Source organism: Lithobates pipiens, unplaced genomic scaffold (genome assembly GCF_037356315.1).
Source record: "Lithobates pipiens isolate NorthernLeopardFrog02 unplaced genomic scaffold, aLitPip1_a1.2 Scaffold_13, whole genome shotgun sequence".
NCBI lineage: Eukaryota > Metazoa > Chordata > Amphibia > Anura > Ranidae > Lithobates > Lithobates pipiens.
Window position 1 is genome coordinate 6,846,524 of NW_027507718.1, and position 20,057 is coordinate 6,866,580.

At 43.2% G+C, this 20,057-nt stretch overlaps 1 protein-coding gene across 1 annotated transcript in view; it reads right to left on the reverse strand.

The window, feature by feature from the left end:
- The window catches only part of ERCC6L2 (ERCC excision repair 6 like 2), a 232,897-nt gene that overhangs the window by 121,985 nt on the left and 90,855 nt on the right, over positions 1-20,057 (reverse strand). The window contains exons 10-12 of the mRNA XM_077474805.1: positions 18,582-18,653; positions 15,435-15,580; positions 15,255-15,350 (exon numbers count right to left, since the gene is read on the reverse strand). Of these exons, the coding sequence (XP_077330931.1) occupies positions 15,255-15,350; positions 15,435-15,580; positions 18,582-18,653 (314 nt within the window). The remainder of the gene's footprint in view (positions 1-15,254; positions 15,351-15,434; positions 15,581-18,581; positions 18,654-20,057) is intronic.

Consider the following 20,057-nt stretch of genomic DNA (forward strand, 5'->3'; position numbering starts at 1 on the left):
TCCCCATTTCCTGTCTATCATCCATCTACCCTGTTCTAGTGCCTGCACCTCCATCTCCACCCACCTCTGAACTGGCCCCTGCCAGCACCTGCCGATACGGTCCAAACTTCCTTTCAGGTTGGCAGTGCTACCCAGTGTTGTCAGCTGCTTCCTTAAATTCAGTATCTTGGCTTCCAAGGAAACAACTTGCTCATATTTTGCATAGATGGAGCTTTATGACATCATCACAGCGTGACTAGGAAGTGCTGTGAGTTGCTAACACTAAAGGAGACAAGGACAAGCTCTGGATGAGTTTTAATCCTTGTGTACAGGTTTTGTGTACCTTTCAATGTTTTATCTTAAATAAACATTTAAAAACTGAGTGCACTATTCAATTTCATTTAAACTTTGGAGATATACAGTATCTATGCCCACCTGCATTGTGCAGGAAACAGAGTGATGTTATTACAGATAATAGGACCTACTGAGCAGTGCAGGAGACAAGGTGGTGTTATTTTATTTATATATATATATATATATATATATATATATATATATATATATATATATATATATATATATATATATATATATATATATATATATATATATACCGTATATACTCGAGTATAGGCCGACCCGAATATAAGCCGAGGCCCCCAATTTACCCCCAAAAAACTGGAAAACTTATTGACTCGTGTATAAGCCGAGGGTGAGACATGGCTGTCCATCCCTGTGTGTCCGTCCATCCCTGTGTGTGTGTCCGTCCATCCATCCCTGTGTGTGTGTCCATCCATCCATCCATCCATCCATCCCTGTGTGTGTGTCCGTCCATCCATCCCTGTGTGTGTATCCATCCATCCATCCATCCCTGTGTGTGTGTGTGTGTGTGTGTATTCATCCATCCATCCATCCCTGTGTGTGTGTGTGTGTGTGTGTGTGTGTGTATCCATCCATCCATCCATCCCTGTGTGTGTGTGTGTGTGTATCCATCCATCCATCCATCCATCCCTCCGTGTGTGTGTGTGTGTGTGTGTGTGTGTGTGTGTGTGTGTGTGTGTGTGTGTGTGTGTCCGTGCAGCCTTGTGTGTGTGTCCAGCCTACCTGTGTCCCAAGCCTCCGTCCCGAGCCGCCGTCGTCCCGAGCCTCCTCCGTCCCGTGCCTCCTCCGTCCCGTGTCGTGCCGATGGATCGCCGCTCCAGGATCGCCGCTCTTCTCGGCGGCCATTCTACAATTCAAAAGCCGCGCCTCCGCCTGTGATAGGCGGAACACTCAATTTCCCAGCAGCCTGTGTTCCGCCTATCACGGACATCCTCTCATACTCGTCCGTAGTATGAGAATGAACGGATGTCCGTGATAGGCGGAACACTGACTGCTGGGAAATTCAGTGTTCCGCCTATCACAGGCGGAGGCGGAGAAGGAGGCGCGGCTTTTGAATTTTAATGTCCGCCGTCTGTCTGCTCGATACGCTGATCGAGCAGTCAGACAGCGGTGACTCGAGTATAAGCCGAGGGGGCACTTTCAGCCTCAAAAAAGAGGCTGAAAATCTCGGCTTATACTCGAGTATATACGGTATATATATATATATATATATATCCCCTTAAAGGGAAAAGGCACGGTATGGATCTATGGTAACCACATCCTACTGTTTAAGCTGAGAGTCCATCTTATTTATAAATTGGGAAAGAAACACAGAGTGGTGGTGTGTGTCAATATTTTTCATGCAGGATTCATGTGGAATAGCATATCAAGATTAAGCACTGAAGAGCATAAAGCATATTTTTGGGTCACATTTTAATAAGGAACAGTATTGTATAATTCTGAAGAGTAGGCCTGTTATGAATTGTATTTATTATTGTGGTGTAATGGCACTGAAATATTTTTTTTTTAATTAGGGTGAATATAGGTTATTGGTTTTTATTTAGCCTATATTACTAGTGAGCACTGCACTTATTTTTTGTTTGTTTAGTCTGATTTCATATATAAAAAAACAAACAAACAAACTTTGGCAGCACAGCCAATTCATTATGCATAAACTGTCACAACTATTAAATCACAAATGAGCACACAAATAAGTACATATACAAAATCAATATGAAAAGTGCTCATTATAGGGGGCGTGACCGGAAGTGCTGGGGAGAGGACGCATCCTTGCTGAGCTCCGCCGGCCGAAAAACAATCCCTTACCATCCGCCGCTACCAGGCGAGATTTTGGCCGGCGGGCACCTTACCTCGCTCCCCGCAAGTCCCAGGAGAATAGCCACAGCCGTTTTGCGGCTCCGGACCGGCGGTGCGTCCCGCGATCAGGCCCGAGGCCTGCTGCATCTGGTGGGCGCCGGCCGCCATCTTGCGGCCTGCACGGCCGCCGAAGCCTCCGCGCTCGAGTACCGCGGGCCACGCGGATAGCGGCGACACGAACGCATCCCTCGTGAGTCGGAGGAGCCCCCTAAGGCCTGGGACATAAACTCAGCAGAGGGGACCGGATTTAACAGGCCGCACGGAGCTGCGGAGGAAATACAGAAGGCTGAGGTAAGCGGTGGCCATCTTGGTACACCCAGTCCTCCATTACAGGCCCTTTACTCTCCCAAAAACAGGTCCTGCTCCCCCCCCTGTACCACACACCATCCACGCAGACTATAGTGGCCCTGGAGGGCCTACAGATGGACATGTGATTCTATATAAATTGACTGGGGGTGCATACGCGGTCGCAGGGAACATGACAGCATAATTCCCTAGCACCGCGCTGTCGGACCATTCCACTTGGCAGATAAGGCATATTCAGCTAACGATTTTTGTCACATCTACCCCAACCACTGCAAGCGCTATTGGGCAACCGGCGGGTATGTATAATACGCCCCGGAACCGTCCCCGCAACAGATCACAACAGAAATCCTCTCTGGTCCGGGGGAAGGCGAAAGGGAAGGGCAAGATGGCGCCCGAACCGCCAGAACCTGATGACACCACACAGCATTCTGATGATAGCCTGTCACAGTTTCCCTCTAACTTAGCAAGCCCTGTGGACGCTAACTCTGAAGCTTTGCTACAAAAATTCCGTACCATAGTAAGGGACGAGATCACCACAGCCTCTCGCAAACTGTCTGCTGAACTGGTGAAGGGTCTTAAAGAACTAGGCCACCGCACTAATCAGTTGGAGGAACGGATGGACCTGACAACCACAGTACTGGAGGTTCATGAGGAAGAGGTGGAGAAACTGAATGCAGAACTTGTAACTCTCCAGGACAAACTTGAGGACTCAGAAAATAGGGCTCGCAGAGGTAATTTGCGTATACGCGGCCTCCCGGAAACCATCACAGACCTTCAGGGTACAGCTACAGCGTTCTTCCAGGAGCTAGCACCCGATATTCCTACGGAACGCCTAGAATTCGACCGTATCCATAGGTCCCTCGCTCCTAAGCCAACTGAAGGCCCCCCTAGAGCTGTGATCATAAAATTTCACTTCTACAGAACCAAGGAACGGCTTCTCCAAGCGGCCAGAGAGTTGCCGGACATTACATTCCAGGGACATTCCCTCCAATTGTTTGCAGATCTTTCCCCGGTCACTATCGCTAAAAGGCGGAATATGAAGCCCTATCTGCAAGTCTTGCAAGCCAGAAACATCCGCTATCGGTGGGGGTTCCCCTTTAAACTCTCTTTTTATCATTTGGGACGTCAGTTTCATGCCTCATCTTTGCCGGACCTGAGACGACAATTCCAGGAGCTGCAGTTTGACCTCCCTCCTTCTCAACCTGAAATAGCATTGGCCCGCCCGGGTCCCTCCCGGGCCCCACCGAGATCCTCACAATCCTCACAGCACGGATCCCAAGCCCTCCGCTCTCTCAAGGCTCAGAGGTTTCAAGAAGTTTCTACAGAAGGACATCGTCAGACGAGTGCTGCTTCTGCCTTTTGCTAATTTGTTTGTGCTTTGTTTTTCTTTTTCTTTTTTTTCCCTGTTTTCGCACAGCAGACGCGCCTCAGGCTTCTGAACCAGCTGCAACTAATGCCACCGGCCACCAGGGGACTAGAACGAGACACCTCCGAACCGCAAATCTGAGGAGTGGTAAGCTAGTCATTACTTGATTACAGTCAGACTGTGCTTGTCTTCAAACCTGGACTGTGGTGGCCCGCCTTGCTGGTTCCTGATGACTGGCAGGGAAATTGTCTTGACCCCTTTTTTTTTTTTTTTTTTTCTTGTTGTTTTTTTTTTTTTGGACAATTATTGCACTCAGATAAAGACTGCCGCCTTCCCCCACTTGCATAAGCTTTTTTGATTCCCCACCTCCCTTTTACCCTTTTCAAATTTTTATTTTTATTTTTTTTCCCCTCTCATAGTGTGAGTTAAGAGTGGGTATGAGCCCTGTGGTCTTGGCTCCAGCCTACTATTGGCCTGATGGGGTGAGGCCTTGCGCCCATCCCGCGGTTAATGGACACACCTGTTTTTTGGATTCCACTTAGATGTTGCTGGGTTCATGCTGTTTATTCATGGGTGGGGGGTCACCACATGCACTGCTGTTTTTCTGGGGGGAGGGGTTGGGGAGGGGATGTGCATGGTGACATTTTTTCTCTTTCTCAGTTTTTTACTTGTTTTTGGGGTTTATATCGATATGCTATGGTTGACATGTTCTTTTATATTCATGGTTATTGTTTCAGTTATGCCGAGTGGTTTCCGACGGACCACTGCACCCTCATGATGTGGTACTTGATCAGAACTAACGTTCGAGTCAACACCCGACCAGGTAGTGGGATGTTCAACCCACGACCCATAGCAATCTCACTGTTACAGAGTTATATGTTCGCAGCATTGCATGATTCTACTACCTTTTCTGATGTGCTACATTGCTTCTCTTTTTCTTCTCCCCCTTCACTGCTTCTATCCCTTTTTTCCCCTTCTGGGTTCGCGGGGTGTGTACGCTGGTTCAAGGTTGATGGCCGCCCAGTGTTGTCCCAATGACAATTAACTGGTTGTCCCTGAATGTTCAGGGCATGAACTCTCCCCATAAGAGGGTGAAGATTTTTAAATATCTGCGCAAACGACAAGTTGACATTGCTTGTTTACAGGAGACGCATTTTTCTGAGACATCCCATCCTAGGTACTTCGATGCTCAGTTCCCTCAGGTATGTTTTGCAAATGCTTCAACTAAACAAAGGGGGGTTCTCGTGGCTTTTCGCAAATCTGTTCCATTTAGTTGCACTAAACAGATCGCAGACCCTGATGGGCGGTATCTATTGCTCCAAGGCACCATTCATGGCACGGAGGTTACCGTACTAACGTACTATGCCCCGAATGTAAATCCGGGGCCTTTCTTGACCCATGTCTGCGCCCTGCTTATGTCCCACTGCAAGGGCACCCTCCTCCTCGCGGGTGACTCTAATCTTATATTAAATCCCAAACTAGATAAGCAGCCGCCCGAGAGAAACGGACAGTCAGCAGGGGCTAAAAAATTCATGTCCTCCTTGCAAACACTTGACTTAGTTGACTTGTGGAGGGAGTACCATCCTCAGGGCAGGGACTACACCCATTACTCTCACCCCCATCAGGTTCACTCAAGGATTGACCATATGTTTATGCTCAGACGTCATCTTCCGTTAGTGGTATCGGCCTCAATTTTGGCTGTTCCTTGGTCGGATCACGACCCGGTGCTAGTAGTCTGCCACTCTATTCTAGATAGACCTAGATTTTCTCCTTGGGTGATGAATGATTCCCTTCTTTCACATGCAGGGGTGACAGCGGATATTGTTAGGGCTTCGGAGGACTACTTTCGTGAGAACCTGGGCTCGGTGCAGTCTCCGGTGGTCCTCTGGGAGGCTTATAAAGCGGTGTTACGAGGTCGGATAATTGGTCTGGCTTCGGCCCGTAAGAGGGCTAGAGAGATGAAACAAAAAGAGCTTGAGTCCCGATTGGAGTCACTATCCGAGCAGTTTAAACAATTTCCCACCCCGGGCAACCGTAAGTTGCTGGAATTAGCCAGATCGGAGCTTGATCTGTGCCTCACTGAGGGTGCTGAGCGTATACTACGCTGGTCCCGCCAACGGTGGTATGTGAGAGCAAATAAGCCCAACCGTATGCTAGCTAACAGACTCCGAACCTTTACCCCTAAATTGAACCCGATAACCTTGCGAGATCGCAACAATGTCCTATCAGGGAACCCGAAGCATGTTTTGGAAGAATTTGGGTATCGCCTTGCGAAGCTATACGCGGCACCGGAGGGCAATGCGGCTCAGAGCACGGCAGACTTCCTGGAAAGCCTTTCGCTTCCATCCTTAATGGGGGCTCACGTTACCCTCATGGATAGGGCTATTCAGCTCACCGAAGTTCTACAAGCAATAAAAGAGCTTAAGGTGGGAAAACGCCCAGGGCCTGATGGGTACACCGCACTTTATTATAGGAAGCTGGCATCGGTAGTAGCCCCCCACCTGGTGGCAATGTACAATTCGGTGAAAAACGGCTGCCCTCTCTCCCCAGATCTTCTGACAGCAAATGTGGTGATGATTCCTAAACCGGACCGTGACCACTCATCTTGGGCCAATTTCAGGCCGATCTCGCTCATCAATGTAGATATTAAAACTCTTGACAAAAATCCTGGCGACTCGACTAAACTCTTTTCTCCCCCGTTTAATAAAAAAAGACCAGGTTGGCTTCGTACCACAGAGACAGGCGGGTGATGCAATTCGACGTATAATTCAACTCCAACATATAGCCCAGGCTCGCTCTCAGGAATCCATGCTTCTCTCCCTCGATATAAATAAGGCCTTTGACTCCTTATCCTGGCCCTATCTTATGTCTGTCCTACGGCACTATGGGTTCGGGACTTCTTTTATGACTTGGATGTCGGCCCTATACGATTCCCCCCGAGCAAAAATTTAATATTACGGATTTGAATCCCCCATTTTTAATATCCACAGGGGAACCCGCCAGGGCTGCCCGCTGTGACCCCTTCTTTTTGTGTTGGCACTGGAACCTCTGGCAGAGGCAATAAGAGCTCATCCTGATATCCGGGGCATAGAAATAGTGGGTTGCCCTCATAAGATCTCCTTATTCGCTGATGACATTCTCCTTTCTGTCACCTCTCCTAGAACTTCCCTGCCAAACTTACATACACTGTTGCAATCCTTTGCTTCTCTCTCAGGACTCCAAATTAACTCATCTAAATCGAAGGCATTGTCCACTAACCTCTCTGTGGAGTTACTGGGAGACTTGCAGTCGGCCTTTCCTTACCAATGGGTTTCCTCTTTGCCTTATTTGGGAATCCGTCTCACATCGGCATATCAGGCTTTATATCAGGCAAATTATCCACCTTTATTCAAAAAACTAACGGATATGTTGTCGGCATGGTCCTCCTTACCTCTCTCATGGTTTGGGAGAATAACAGCCATCAGAATGGCTTATCTCCCAAAATTACTTTACTATTTTAGGGTTCTCCCCATCCCAATTCCCTCCCACGTCCTCAATACCCATCAGCGTAAGATCCTGCAATTTATCTGGGGATCGTCTCGCCCCCGTATTAATAAACAAATCCTGTTCGCCAACAAAAGTAATGGGGGCCTCTCGGTCCCGAATATAAGAGACTACTACGTGGCTGCTACCATTGCTCCGCTCTCTCACCTCCATGAGACGTATCAACTCCCGCTATGGGCGACTATTGATCTGCTTGAGACTGACCCCGTCCCAATTTCTTCCTTACCATGGCTCCCGCCTATACATCGCCCTAAGATTACAGGGCCTTGTATGATTCATACGCTACGAGTTTGGGACTCGGCAGGGCTAGCTTCTCCCCATCTCCTGCTGTTGCGACTTTTACGTTGCCCACTTTTCCCTCCAGGCCTTAATGACACAGCGCAATTCAGGTGGTGGACCATGAATGGCTTCGGCGACGTACACTCCTTGCTTACTCCCACTAAAATCTTAACCTATGATGTTTTACGCTCGTCACATGACATACCTCTACGAGAATATTTCAGGTATCTACAGATCCGTCATTTCCTCCGGAGTCTCATTAAATCTCAGGACGCCCCATACAGGTTGACACCGTTTGAGAGCATCTGCAGATCCAGGCCCCACTCCCCTGGTCTGATATCTATGATATACTCAGCTCTGGTTTCTAAGAAGAGACCTCCAGTGCGGTCTTACCATTCACAGTGGGAGAGAGAGTTAGGGAAGAAGCTGGACCCGGAGGAATGGCAGGCAATGACCCTAGCTATATCCAACTGCTCGCGCAATGTAGCGATTCTGGAAAATGCATATAAGGTGTTATACCGGTGGTATTATACCCCGACGCGCCTGGCTCGCTTTGTCCCAACCTGTTCCCCTCTTTGCTTTAGGGAATGTGCCCAAGAAGGCACTATGGCCCATATTTGGTGGACGTGCCCACGGGTGTGCAGACTATGGGTCAGGGTGTACGCATTGCTTCGTAGTCTACTTCGAGTGAATCTTAAAAAGGACCCGTTTGAGGCACTCCTTGGCAAACCAATCACTGCGCTGTTACGCCCAGAGCGCCAATTGGCGCAACATCTATTTACTGCAACTAAGTTGACAATAGCCAGAGCATGGAGAACCCCAGCCCTGAGTTTCGAAGCGGTCAAGAACCGACTGAATGATGTTATGGTCAATGAAAAATTGTCTTCTGTTGTTTCTGACACTCATGCCAAGTTCCTACGTGTCTGGCAGCCCTGGATTGCATATCATTATTCTCCTAGATTCGATGTTGCTATATTATCAATGTAAGGACCGGTGGTGCACACCCTGCGAGCCCATTCTCTTCCCTCCCTCCCCTCTCTCTTCCTTGACCCTCCTTCCTTCTCTCTTTTGACCCTCACTACTCCTCCCCTGCTTCTTATTCAACGACCTCTTTTAATCTTCTCTTGACTCATTATACATCTTTTTCTCTCCTTCTTTCTTTTGTTTTACCAATTAACAGTAGATGATTACTATGGGCTGTTACTGTATTGTACGACATGCTTCTGTTGCAGTCATGTGAAAACCCGGGTTCTCCCGGACACAGAAAATGATAGAATCGCCTGGGCGACAGCCTTCTTTAATAACTTCTATACTGTGAAACACCTGAACTGTTATTTGTATGACAGCCTATTGTATTGGAGTGTAAACTTGTTAATTAATACTAATAAAACCTTTGTAAAAGAAAAGTGCTCATTATAATCATCCACGTGCAAAGTCCACACAAATAGTCCACTATAAGGTTACAAAAAGCCATTATGTGTTAACACTCCCAATTACAAAGTGCTTCCATACAAAATGAAGAAAAGGAAAAGGTGCAGTTATATCCATGTATCCAAAAGTGCAAATCCTCCACCACATTGCACTCACCAGAAGACTAATAATGATTAGCCTGTATATGCAATCCACTCTTTCAGGAGATCTATGATGTCCTTTCTTCTCAATGTGTACAATTACCAAGCATTCGTCCTAATGAAGAAAATGCTCCAGCTGACACGTTTCGTGCACATGCACCTCTTCAGGGGCCCTGCCTCACGTGGATGATTATATTGAGCACTAGAGCACTTTTCACATTGATTCTGTATTGATTTTTTATACATACTTATTTATTTGTGTGTTCATATGCGATTTAATAGTGGCCACAGTTTATGAATATTGTGTACCAATAATTGGTATATGCACTAAATTACTAACTTTTGTGCACTGTTTGTTTGTTTTTGTGTTTTCATTAGGGTGCTAACTGTTTTTTTTGGCAAACTGAGCGCTTGCTGATTTTCCTCCTTCTGATTCCATATATGTTCAGTCTAGTAGTATTGTGACTGTTACATCTCTGTGTCAGCTATGGGCGTGAGTTTCTTTTCCTTCATTCTGAATTCTCTGTATGTCTATTATGTTACTGTGTATCCTCACTTAGCCTTCTATTTTATATGGGAGTGTGAATCTTCCTATCCCTAAAAGAGGGACTTGGTACTGTGCCCTTCTTTTTTCCCATTTAAGGTCTCCTTCTGGACGACTATCTGTGGTTTATGCTTCCCTCGCTGAACCAAAACTCAAAACAAAACTGGGAAAAAGACCTGAATCTTACTTTCGATCTATCTGAGTGGCAGGACATTGCCTAAACTTTATCCAACATCTCTATCAATACCAGGCTAATTGAAGCCAACTATAAAACACTTTTACATTGGTACCTGGTCCCAACTCGGGTGGCTAAAATGCATCTGTCCACATCACCCAACTGTTTTTGATGTTGTGGTCAGTTGGGGACAATGCATCATATCTGGTGGCAGTGCCCCCTGGTGATTAGGTTCTGGATTCGGATATTTAATTTAATAAATTTGGTGACGGGGTAAACACCGGTAGATCCCCAGTGGTGGCCCTGCTCCATAAATTACCAATGAGGTGCCTAGGAAATCAACAAAATTAATCACATATACAAGGACTACAGTGGCCCGGCATTGGAAACAACTGGCTATTCCTCTGGATTATGTTAAAAATAAAGTTAACTGGATTATGGTTAATAACAAACTCACTCACATACTCCATAATAACTCAAAAAAAAATTATAAAATCTGAGACCCATGGATCTGTCACATTTTGGTTTCCTAATGAGCTCTGGGCTGACCTTCTTTTATTTCTTTTTTCCTCTATTCTGCTTACCTTCTCCTCCCCCCACCTCTCTTTTTATGTTGTTTGAATTCCAATACATATTGGGTTGTCTTAGCCCCTGTACACACGGTCGGAGAATCTGTCGGAATGCGTCTTATCGGACCGTGTCGTCAGATAATCCGACTGTGTGTGGTATGCATCGGACTGATTCCGTCCGAATCTCCGTCCGACCCAATTTTCCAACATGTTGGAAATATTTCCCGACCAACTGGGCCGGTCGGACCTAATCCGATCATGTGTATAGCATTTTGATCGGACTGAGTGCCATGCATGCTCAGATCAAATTCCTACATCAAAGCTATTGGCTACTAGCCTGAATGTAGTCCCATCGTAACTAAATTACGTCATCACGTTCTGAAAGATCGGATTTTTCGCCAACTTGGCCCGACCGTGTGTATGCAACAGTTTCGGACACAATCCGTCGGACTAAATCTGACGGGCAAAATCCGACGGATTTGGTTGGCAAAATCTCCGACCGTGTGTACAGGGGCTTAGAACTTCATTAAGTTTTGACATTGATATTCTCAGGAATTGGTACAAAAGGTCCCCTATTACCTCTTAAGCCCCATACACACTATCAGATTTTCTGCTGATTTTTTTCCTTCAGATTTACCAAAACCATATAATATGAGGTCAAATCTTAGGAGTTTAAGTTTGTATGCAATCAGGCAGACCCTTGCACTACATGGTTTTGGTAAATCTAAAGAAAAAATCAGCAGAAAATCTGATACTGTGTATGGGGCTTTCTCCACTATTTCCCCTCAACCCCCCCCCCCCGTACCATACTCAGGTTCCTGTACTTTATGGTGATGATCCTGACTATTGTTTAGAATTGCATTTTGTTAGATTAAATATACATTTACTACTTTTTGATATTGTCTGTTGGGCTTTCTATTCTCAGCAGGTTTATCTGAGAACATCCTATGATTATTGTTTGTTCCCTTATGTTCATGGACCATGTAATTTTTTTCTTAAACATATCTTATGTATACGTATATTTGTCATTGTGACAATCCAAGCATTGGCCCATGTTTACCTGCTACTCTTGTTATTTCTGGAATTTTTCAATAAAAACATTGAAATATAAGGTCTCCTTCCCCCTCTCCTATTAGATTGATTTTAAAAAGGCTGTTTTATTTTGCATCTCCCTTCAACCTGCATTCAGGGGTTAATGTTATTCTTCTTCAACCACCCCTTGATCGCTGTCTAATCTTGAAGACATAATTCCTCTAACATTCTTTCTCTAAGGTCTTTGGCTTTTACCTTACAAACATTTTTGCTTTTTGCTGTTGATCTAAATGTTGTCTCTTTATGGTGGTTTTTGGGTTGTCTTCCACTTTACTATTAATATCTAATATGTTTTCAAATAACAGTCTCCCCCTAGTGGTAAAAAATGCACCTGGGGGCAATTTGATTTTTATTAAAGATTGTAGTGAACTGTGTCTTGTTGTTTTTTCCCCTATACTTGAACCATGGTCTGATGGAGAGTGAGCTGTGGAGTTTAACCCTAATAGGATCTAAGAACTTATAAACCTCCTCTAAACTAAAGGGGTCCATTTGCGTAAGTGGGCAGAATATTTTTAAAGTGGCTGTAAAGGCTAAAGTTTTTTTACCTAATGCATTCTTTGCATTAAGGTAAAAAACCTTCCAAGATTAATACTACTCACCCAAGCCCTTCTGAATATGATTACTACTCCCTCCTCACCCAAGCCCTTCTGAATACTTAGCGAGTCAAAACTCGATCCAGAGCTGTGCCCGGTAGCAGCGTGGCTGCTCTCTCCTCAATGGACACAGAGGCAGCAGCGAGAGCAACTGGCTCCTGATGCTGTCAATCAAATCTAGTGATGAGGGAGCAGGGGGCGGGACCAGGCCAATCTATGTGTGTCTATAGACCTGAGACCACTTATCTGCCATAGCAAGTGGGGGACACAAAAAGAGGAGGAATACCTTTGCACAGAGTAGGTAAGTATAACATGTTTCTTATTTAATTGTTGTTTTTTTAAATAGCCTTTAGTAACGATTTAAGAACTGGGTGAAGAGAGTGTGTATTTTCATAGGAATATAGAAAGTGAAGATTGCACAATGAAGGACTTGGAAAAAAATTGTGTTTGTCAGTGTTAATTTTGACGTAAATATTTTCATTAACAAAATTAACACTATTTTAGTCTACTAAAATATGACCAAAACTAAAAAAATTCAAATAGCTAAAATACAACTAAAACTATAATTGCATTTTTAGCCAAAAGACTATGACTAAAACTAAATCGAAATTTGACGTCATAATTAACACTGGTGCGTATTGGATTCAGACTATTGATTGGACATTTTTTATGATTTTTTTTTACTGTGTTGATATTGTTTATTTTCATATGTATGGTTGCACGGATTTTGGGATTAGACACAACGTGTCTGTTCTGCTATATACAAAATTGGATTAGTGGATACTTTTATTTGAGGGATGTATTAACCATTTCAGTTGTGGAAGGATTTACCCCCTCCTGACCAAGCCCTTTTTTACGATACGGCACTGCGCCGCTTAAACCGACAATTGCACGGTTGTGCGACGTTGTAGCCTAACAAAATTGACATCCTTTTTTCCCACAAATAGAGCTTTCTTTTGGTGGTATTTGATCACCTCTGTGGTTTTTATTTTTTGAGTTATAAACAAAAAAAGAGTGAACATTTAGAAAAAAAGCAATGTTTTTTACTTTTTGCTATAATAAATATCCCCCAAAAAATAAAAAATAAATCACAATAAGCGTATATTGATTGGTTTGCGCAAAAGTTATCGTGTCTACAAAATAGGGGATAGAGTTATGGCATTTTTATTATTCTTTTTTTTTTTCATTGTAATGGTGACGATCTGCGATTTTTATCGTGACTGCGACATTGCGGCAGACAGATCAGACACGTTTGACACTATTTTGGGACCATTTGCATTTATACAGCTATGAAAAATGCACTGATTACCATGTGAATGTCACTGGCAGGGAAGGGGTTAAACACTAGGGGGCAATCAAGGGGTTAAGTGTGTTCCCTGGGCGTGTTCTGCCACGTTGCCAGGCAGAACAGGGAAATTCCTTGTTTACATAGGCATCTCCCCGTTCTGCCTCTCCATGTCACGTTCGCAGGCCACCGGCAGACATGGAGTCTGTGGGTCCTGCGGGCACGCACGCTAGCCGCCGATAATGCAGTAACGTACAGGTACATTGTTTTGCGCACCCGTGCCACTTTGCCGACGTATATCGGCGTGAGCCGGACGGGAAGTGGTTAAAGTGCTCCATATGATCATTTACATTCCCCATAGTGGTGTTACCTCCTTCTTGATGCCTTTCCATACTGAACCCCTGTTTTTTCACTGGCCTTTCAGCCTTTAACCAATTAAGGCCCGGACCATTTGGCTGGCCAAAAATCAGAGCATTTTTTGCGATTCGGCACTGCGTCGCTTTAACTGACAATTGTGCGGTCATGCGATGTGGCTCCCAAACAAAATTTACGTCCTTTTTTTTACCACAAATAGAGATTTATTTTGGTGGTATTTGATCACCTTTGCAGTTTTTATTTTTTGCACTTTAAACAAAAAAAATAGCGACAACTTTGAAAAAAAAAAAGCATTATTTGTTACTTTTTGCTATAATAAATATCCCCCAAAAATATATTAAAAAATGTTTTTTTTCCTCAGTTTAGGCTGATACGTATTCTTCTACATATGTTTGGTAAAAAAAAACAAAAAACTCAATAAGCGATTGATTGGTTTGCGCAAAAGTTATAGTGTTTACAAAATAGGGGATAGTTTTACGGCATTTTATTGAATGAATGAATGAAATACTTGCATAGCGCACAAAATTATTGATAATTTTTTTTTATTAGTAATGGCAGCGATTTTTATCATGACTGCGACATTATGGAGGACAGATCGGACACTTCTGGCGTGATTTTGGGACCATTCACATTTATACAGCGATCAGTGCAATTAAAAATGCATTGATTACTGTGTAAATGTGACTGGCAGTGAAGGGGTTACCCACTAGGTGGCGCTGTAGGGGTTAAGTGTGTCCTAGGGAGTGATTCTAACTGTAGGGGGGAGGGGCTGTGTGTGACACAACACTGATCACCGCTCCCGATTACAGGGAGCGCTGATCAGTGACAGTGTCACTAACCTGTTAAAAACTGCAGATGAAAGCACAGAAAAAGTATTTTATTTGCTTATGTACAGGGGTTTTCCATTCCATATACATTTTTTTTTTACCTGCAATTTGCCATTGAAATTGCTAGAAAATTTGACTACTCCTAGGAGCGTCTAATCACTGTCTATGCTGGCCTAGTTCCTCCGCTCTCTACTCCCTACATGACATTTTATTTATCTGCTGAGGAATAAGTACAATACCCAAAGGACAAATCACTTGAATCATAGCTCCAAGTCTACTAATATCACATCCAAGATGGCAGTGTCCAGCAGCATCTCAATGCTTCTAGGTATCTACACAAGGCGGCATTTACAAGTATATAACATGAATAAAATATATTAAATGCACATATAATATCATGGGAAGATTGTTGTTGAAATCAATGGTCTGGCGACAGAATCTCTTTAGGTCACCTCCATAATTTTCCTGAGTTTAACATAAATGATACAATCAAAGTTACAGGGGACAATTACCTGTCAATTGCCTGGAGGTCATTTGCTGGATTCCAAGTTGGATCAAAGATGACCACTATGTTTGCACCAACAAAATTAAGTCCTAGTCCACCTGCCCTTTAATAACACAAGGAAAACAATTACCACAAAAAATACTAAATTTGTAACTTAATAAAAGTTTACATTTAAAGTGAGACTTACATAGTTGAAACTAAACAAATGTTCACATCTTGCTCACTGTTGAACTCCTTTACAATATTTACTCTGTCTTCTGGCTTGGTGCTTCCATCAAGTCTCCGATATTCTAGTCCTGATGCCATGCAGTATCTTTCCAATATATCTAGAAGCTAATGTTCATGATATTCAAAAAAAAAAAAAAAAAAAGTAGTGAAAACCAAGATGTGCACCTAAAAGGCACAGTTATTGTTTTAAATCCATGTTTTGAACGGTTAGTCTAAATTTACTTACATTTTACAAAAATATATTTCTATGCATTAGTGTTCTTAGTGCATTAAAATGCTGTGCTCTGCTTTGCAATAGAATGCTTACTGTTTTAGATACTCATTGTCCTCCCTGCTCTGTCCCTCAGATAGCAGGATGCACAACTGTTGGATGCACAGCCCCATGAAACTCGTGAATGAGCACACTCTGCTTCATTCCCTACCCACGCATGCCTCTTTCACTCTCGCAAAATGCTGAGTTGCAGAGAACAGACTGTACAAATGTGGATATGGAACAAAACCAATTGCTCGTTTGTGAGTTTCTGGGTCCCTGCTGAACTGGGCAAATTCAGATCCATCTATGGTCACCTTAAAGTGTTACTTTACACACAACAGTAAAATCAAACTGTTTATGCAGTAAAGCATGCTTGTTATACCCACTGTGGCGTTACCCTCTGCATTGTGTAAAAAGGTTGTTTGATCCTGTATGCACAGTTCCTCCTCTTCTTCCACTGACTCCAAAACAGGTCCAAATAACACAGTTTATGGAGTCAGGCGGCATATGCTCAGTTTGGTGTGTATTGCTAGAGATTTTTTTTTCTTGGAAGAGTGCATGTGATCAGCACAGGGCCAGACAGAGGGTCAGGGGTCCTGGATCCTGATAGGACAGCTCAGTGCAGTATAAAAAACTCCTCCTCCTCGCTGTTGCAACACTAATCCTACTCCCGGCCAATCGGGAAGCAGGCATGAAACCTGTTTCCCAACTGGCCAAAACGTCTGGCGAGCTTTTTGGATGCCTAGCGCCAGGAGGAGAGAGGAGACACCCCAGAGAAGCTTTCCCTGAGCTCATCACACTCTCCCGCATCCAAGGTAAAGGCAGGGGGTGGTCTGCGCAAAAGTTATAGCATTTACAAAATAGGGGATGGTTTTACAGCATTTTTATTAATCATTTTTTTTATTAGTAATGTGGGCGATCAGCGATTTTTATCATGACTGTGACATTATGGAGGACAGATCGGACATTTTTGGCATGATTCTGGGACCATTCACATTTATACAGCGATCAGTGCAATTAAAAATGCATTGATTACTGTGTAAATGTGACTGGCAGTGAAGGGGTTAACCACTAGGTGGCGCTGTAGGGGTTAAGTGTGTCCTAGGGAGTGATTCTAACTGTGGGGGGGGGGGGTGGGGGGCTGTGTGTGACATAACACTGATCACCGCTCCCGATTACAGGGAGTATTGATCAGTGACAGTGTCACTAGGCAGAATGTTTACATTAGCATTTCCCCATTTTTCCTCTCTGTGAGATGATCACGGGTATCCACGCGGACATCGAGTGGGGGGAGTGTGCTAGTGCTGCGGGGGAGGTAGCATCGCTCCACCAGCGGCCCGGGGAGGCTGTTTGCCGCACCCGCAAAAAGAACCCCACCAGCCGCCACTGAAGACTGATATATACTGCTGATAAGAAAAGGTATTTACTTAGCAGTTTGTATTTACTAAAATAATTGCATTTCCATGTTCCGTGTACTGTGGGAGACCAGATATAGTAAATGCAGGGTCCTGGGTTTAGTAACACTTTAAGTAACGGTAAACTGATTCTTTAAATGTAAATAAGTGTGACATTTAAAGAACTACAGACAAGTCATTTTATACAGTAATTAATTAGCTTGGTGTACAGCTACCGAACAGACACTACTTGGCACAAAAAGCAACATAACAGAGAAACGCAACTGGTTATTTTTTATAGTATTTTAAGTTCATTTTTTAGTCATTCAACAGTATTTAAACTACATAGTTCAGCAAATACAATACCAATAAACATTTTTATTTTGTCCATTCACCTTCAAACTAATGTTGTCATACATGGATCAAAAATTCAGCCAGTTCAGTAGGGATCAGAAGAATTTCAAGCCATGTATGTGCAGGCTGGTTGTACAGATGTCAAACTACCAATCAACCAGCCTGTTGAGCTTACCCCTGAATGATCAGTGACACTGGTTATAGCTGGCAACACTGATCAGTATTAATTTGATGGCGGGGAAAACTCCCCACTGGCAGAACGCAATAGAACAGTGGGAGAGATTCCCCAACCCACGTCGAATGTGTGGATGGGGGGAATAGGGTCATTTTTTTTTTCATTCAACCCACTGGGTTGAAGGAAAACTGATTATTTATGGCCAGCTTTTGCCTAACAATTCACTGTATATAGCAACACATGATCACACTATGATCTACTGACTGTTTTTATTTTATTTTTTATTTTTTAATACAGCTGCATGTGTGGAACTTTCAGCAGCATAAAGATGGATATTTGTTATTTTACTGTAAACGTACAAAACTATTGCTTAGGGAACGTGAACCAGTAAAGAGCACTCATGTTTACAATTTTTTATAATTGCATAAATTCCTTGAAACAGACCATATATACATTAGGTATAAACTCCTGTTATGACTGAAGTCCACATTTAGTTATTTCAAAATATGTATTTGTCTAGCTTTAAAGAAAAGTTAAATATTTATACTAAATTGTAACATACTTCAGGAGAGCTAGTTTTAATCCAAAGGATGGAATCATGGTAGCTTTATAGAGAACAGGTACATTTCAAATATTTCTTCTGAGAGATCTGTACACATGTGGACACTTTTAGAGCTGATATGTGTTTTCAATTTGACAGCTTTCCGTACAAATTATAACAAGGCAACCTATTTTTTTTCCCCTCTAATTTGGAAGCATTAAGGATTCTAGTTGCTATCCATAAAATTGCCTATTACACACTTCAATGCTACTTATGTATTAAATGCAAGGAAGGAAATGTGGTTGACAGCTGTTGCACGGAAAGTCTTTTGCTTTATCAATCAATAGTTATGCCTCAGCCAAGCATGGCGGACGCTATATGGTGCTCACCTTTGTGGAGAAGGAGAAAAGAAGAACCTTGTCTTTGTTTTTTCTGCAGTGATTTAGGAGCTGCTGAAGGACCTGGAAATGAACCACAAGGCAGCAATGAACCAAAGTATCCAAACATTACTGTTAAAGCTGGAAAACCTTACACAGGAATGGTGGCAACACTAATGACGCAGAAAACTCGAAAGCATTTTAAAGCGAATACGATTTTAAACCTTAAACACTGGGCAAATATGAGGCTCTGTTTCTCATTATCAATGCCATTGTCTATCTTCAAACTTAGAACTGTTTTATATTACTAACAATAAATTCACATTTATGTGAGTACAATAACTCTAGAATAAAAAGATCTCTGTATCAGGGTGAAGTGAAAGTAAGAATGTGCTTTTTACAGTCCCCCGAATGGTAGAGAAGTGGAGCTGCAAATTTCAGGTACAGGCCAAAGTTTGCCCTATGCAGGCCATGCCATTTTTTAAGCCATGCCTGGGCAGAGCTCAGGTTACTAGTTTGCTTGCTGTCTGTAGACTTATATTGGCAGGTTTGATTTATTAAAGTGGTTGTAAACCTCAGTCATGGAATCTGAACAAAGAACATGTCCAAAACGAAAGTATCACCTACAAGGCTGTCTTTTGCGCTAAGATGGAAAACCACAAAAAGAGCATATGCACTCCTCGCAGACCATGCCCTAATTGAAATCAAACCATGGACGTATTTCTGCAATGCCAACACCTGAGGCCCTATGCTGTCAGGGAGGACAGAGGAGATAGACAGGTAGGTGACCAAATCAATAAATCTTTTACATTTTGGCAGAAGTTTGAAAGTTTTAACTTACTGAAAAATATACAAATAATTTACCTCACCTAGACTCTACGATTAGTTATTACAGGACACAGCGTCCAGGCAAAAGACACTAATTAAGGAAAAGCTTATAACATATGCTTGTATATGGTCAGCTTGCAATGCTGCCAAGTTATCAAAGGAAAACCTTCTTGGAGTGAAGCTTGTTCAAATAATCTGTGAAATGTGTGTTTTACCCTCCCTCATCTTTGTGTTTATTGTACAGGCTAACTTCTCATAGTCTTGTCATACTCTATGATGCCAGCTACACTCCCTCACAAGATGTTATTCTGCTGGGGAAGTAAGCAATGTGGGGATGTGTGTATAATGAGGATACTGTTATTTTTAAGAAAAGCATGTCCACATCTGGCAATGTCAGTTCAATGTGACTTTGCTGACGCAACGCGAAATGGAGAAAAAAGAAGAAATTCTTCTTCCCCGGCAATGCTAGTCGCTCCCAGTGGGTAATAAATATTTAAACTATTAGATTTATTCTGTTATAAATATTTACATCATCTACACAGTTACCCACTCGCAAATACTATAAACCTAATGAAATAGAATTTAAATCATGCCTGCAGGAGGGGCTCAAACTGCCAAAGAAAAATACACCAATATCATTTCAATCATAAGAGTCATTGA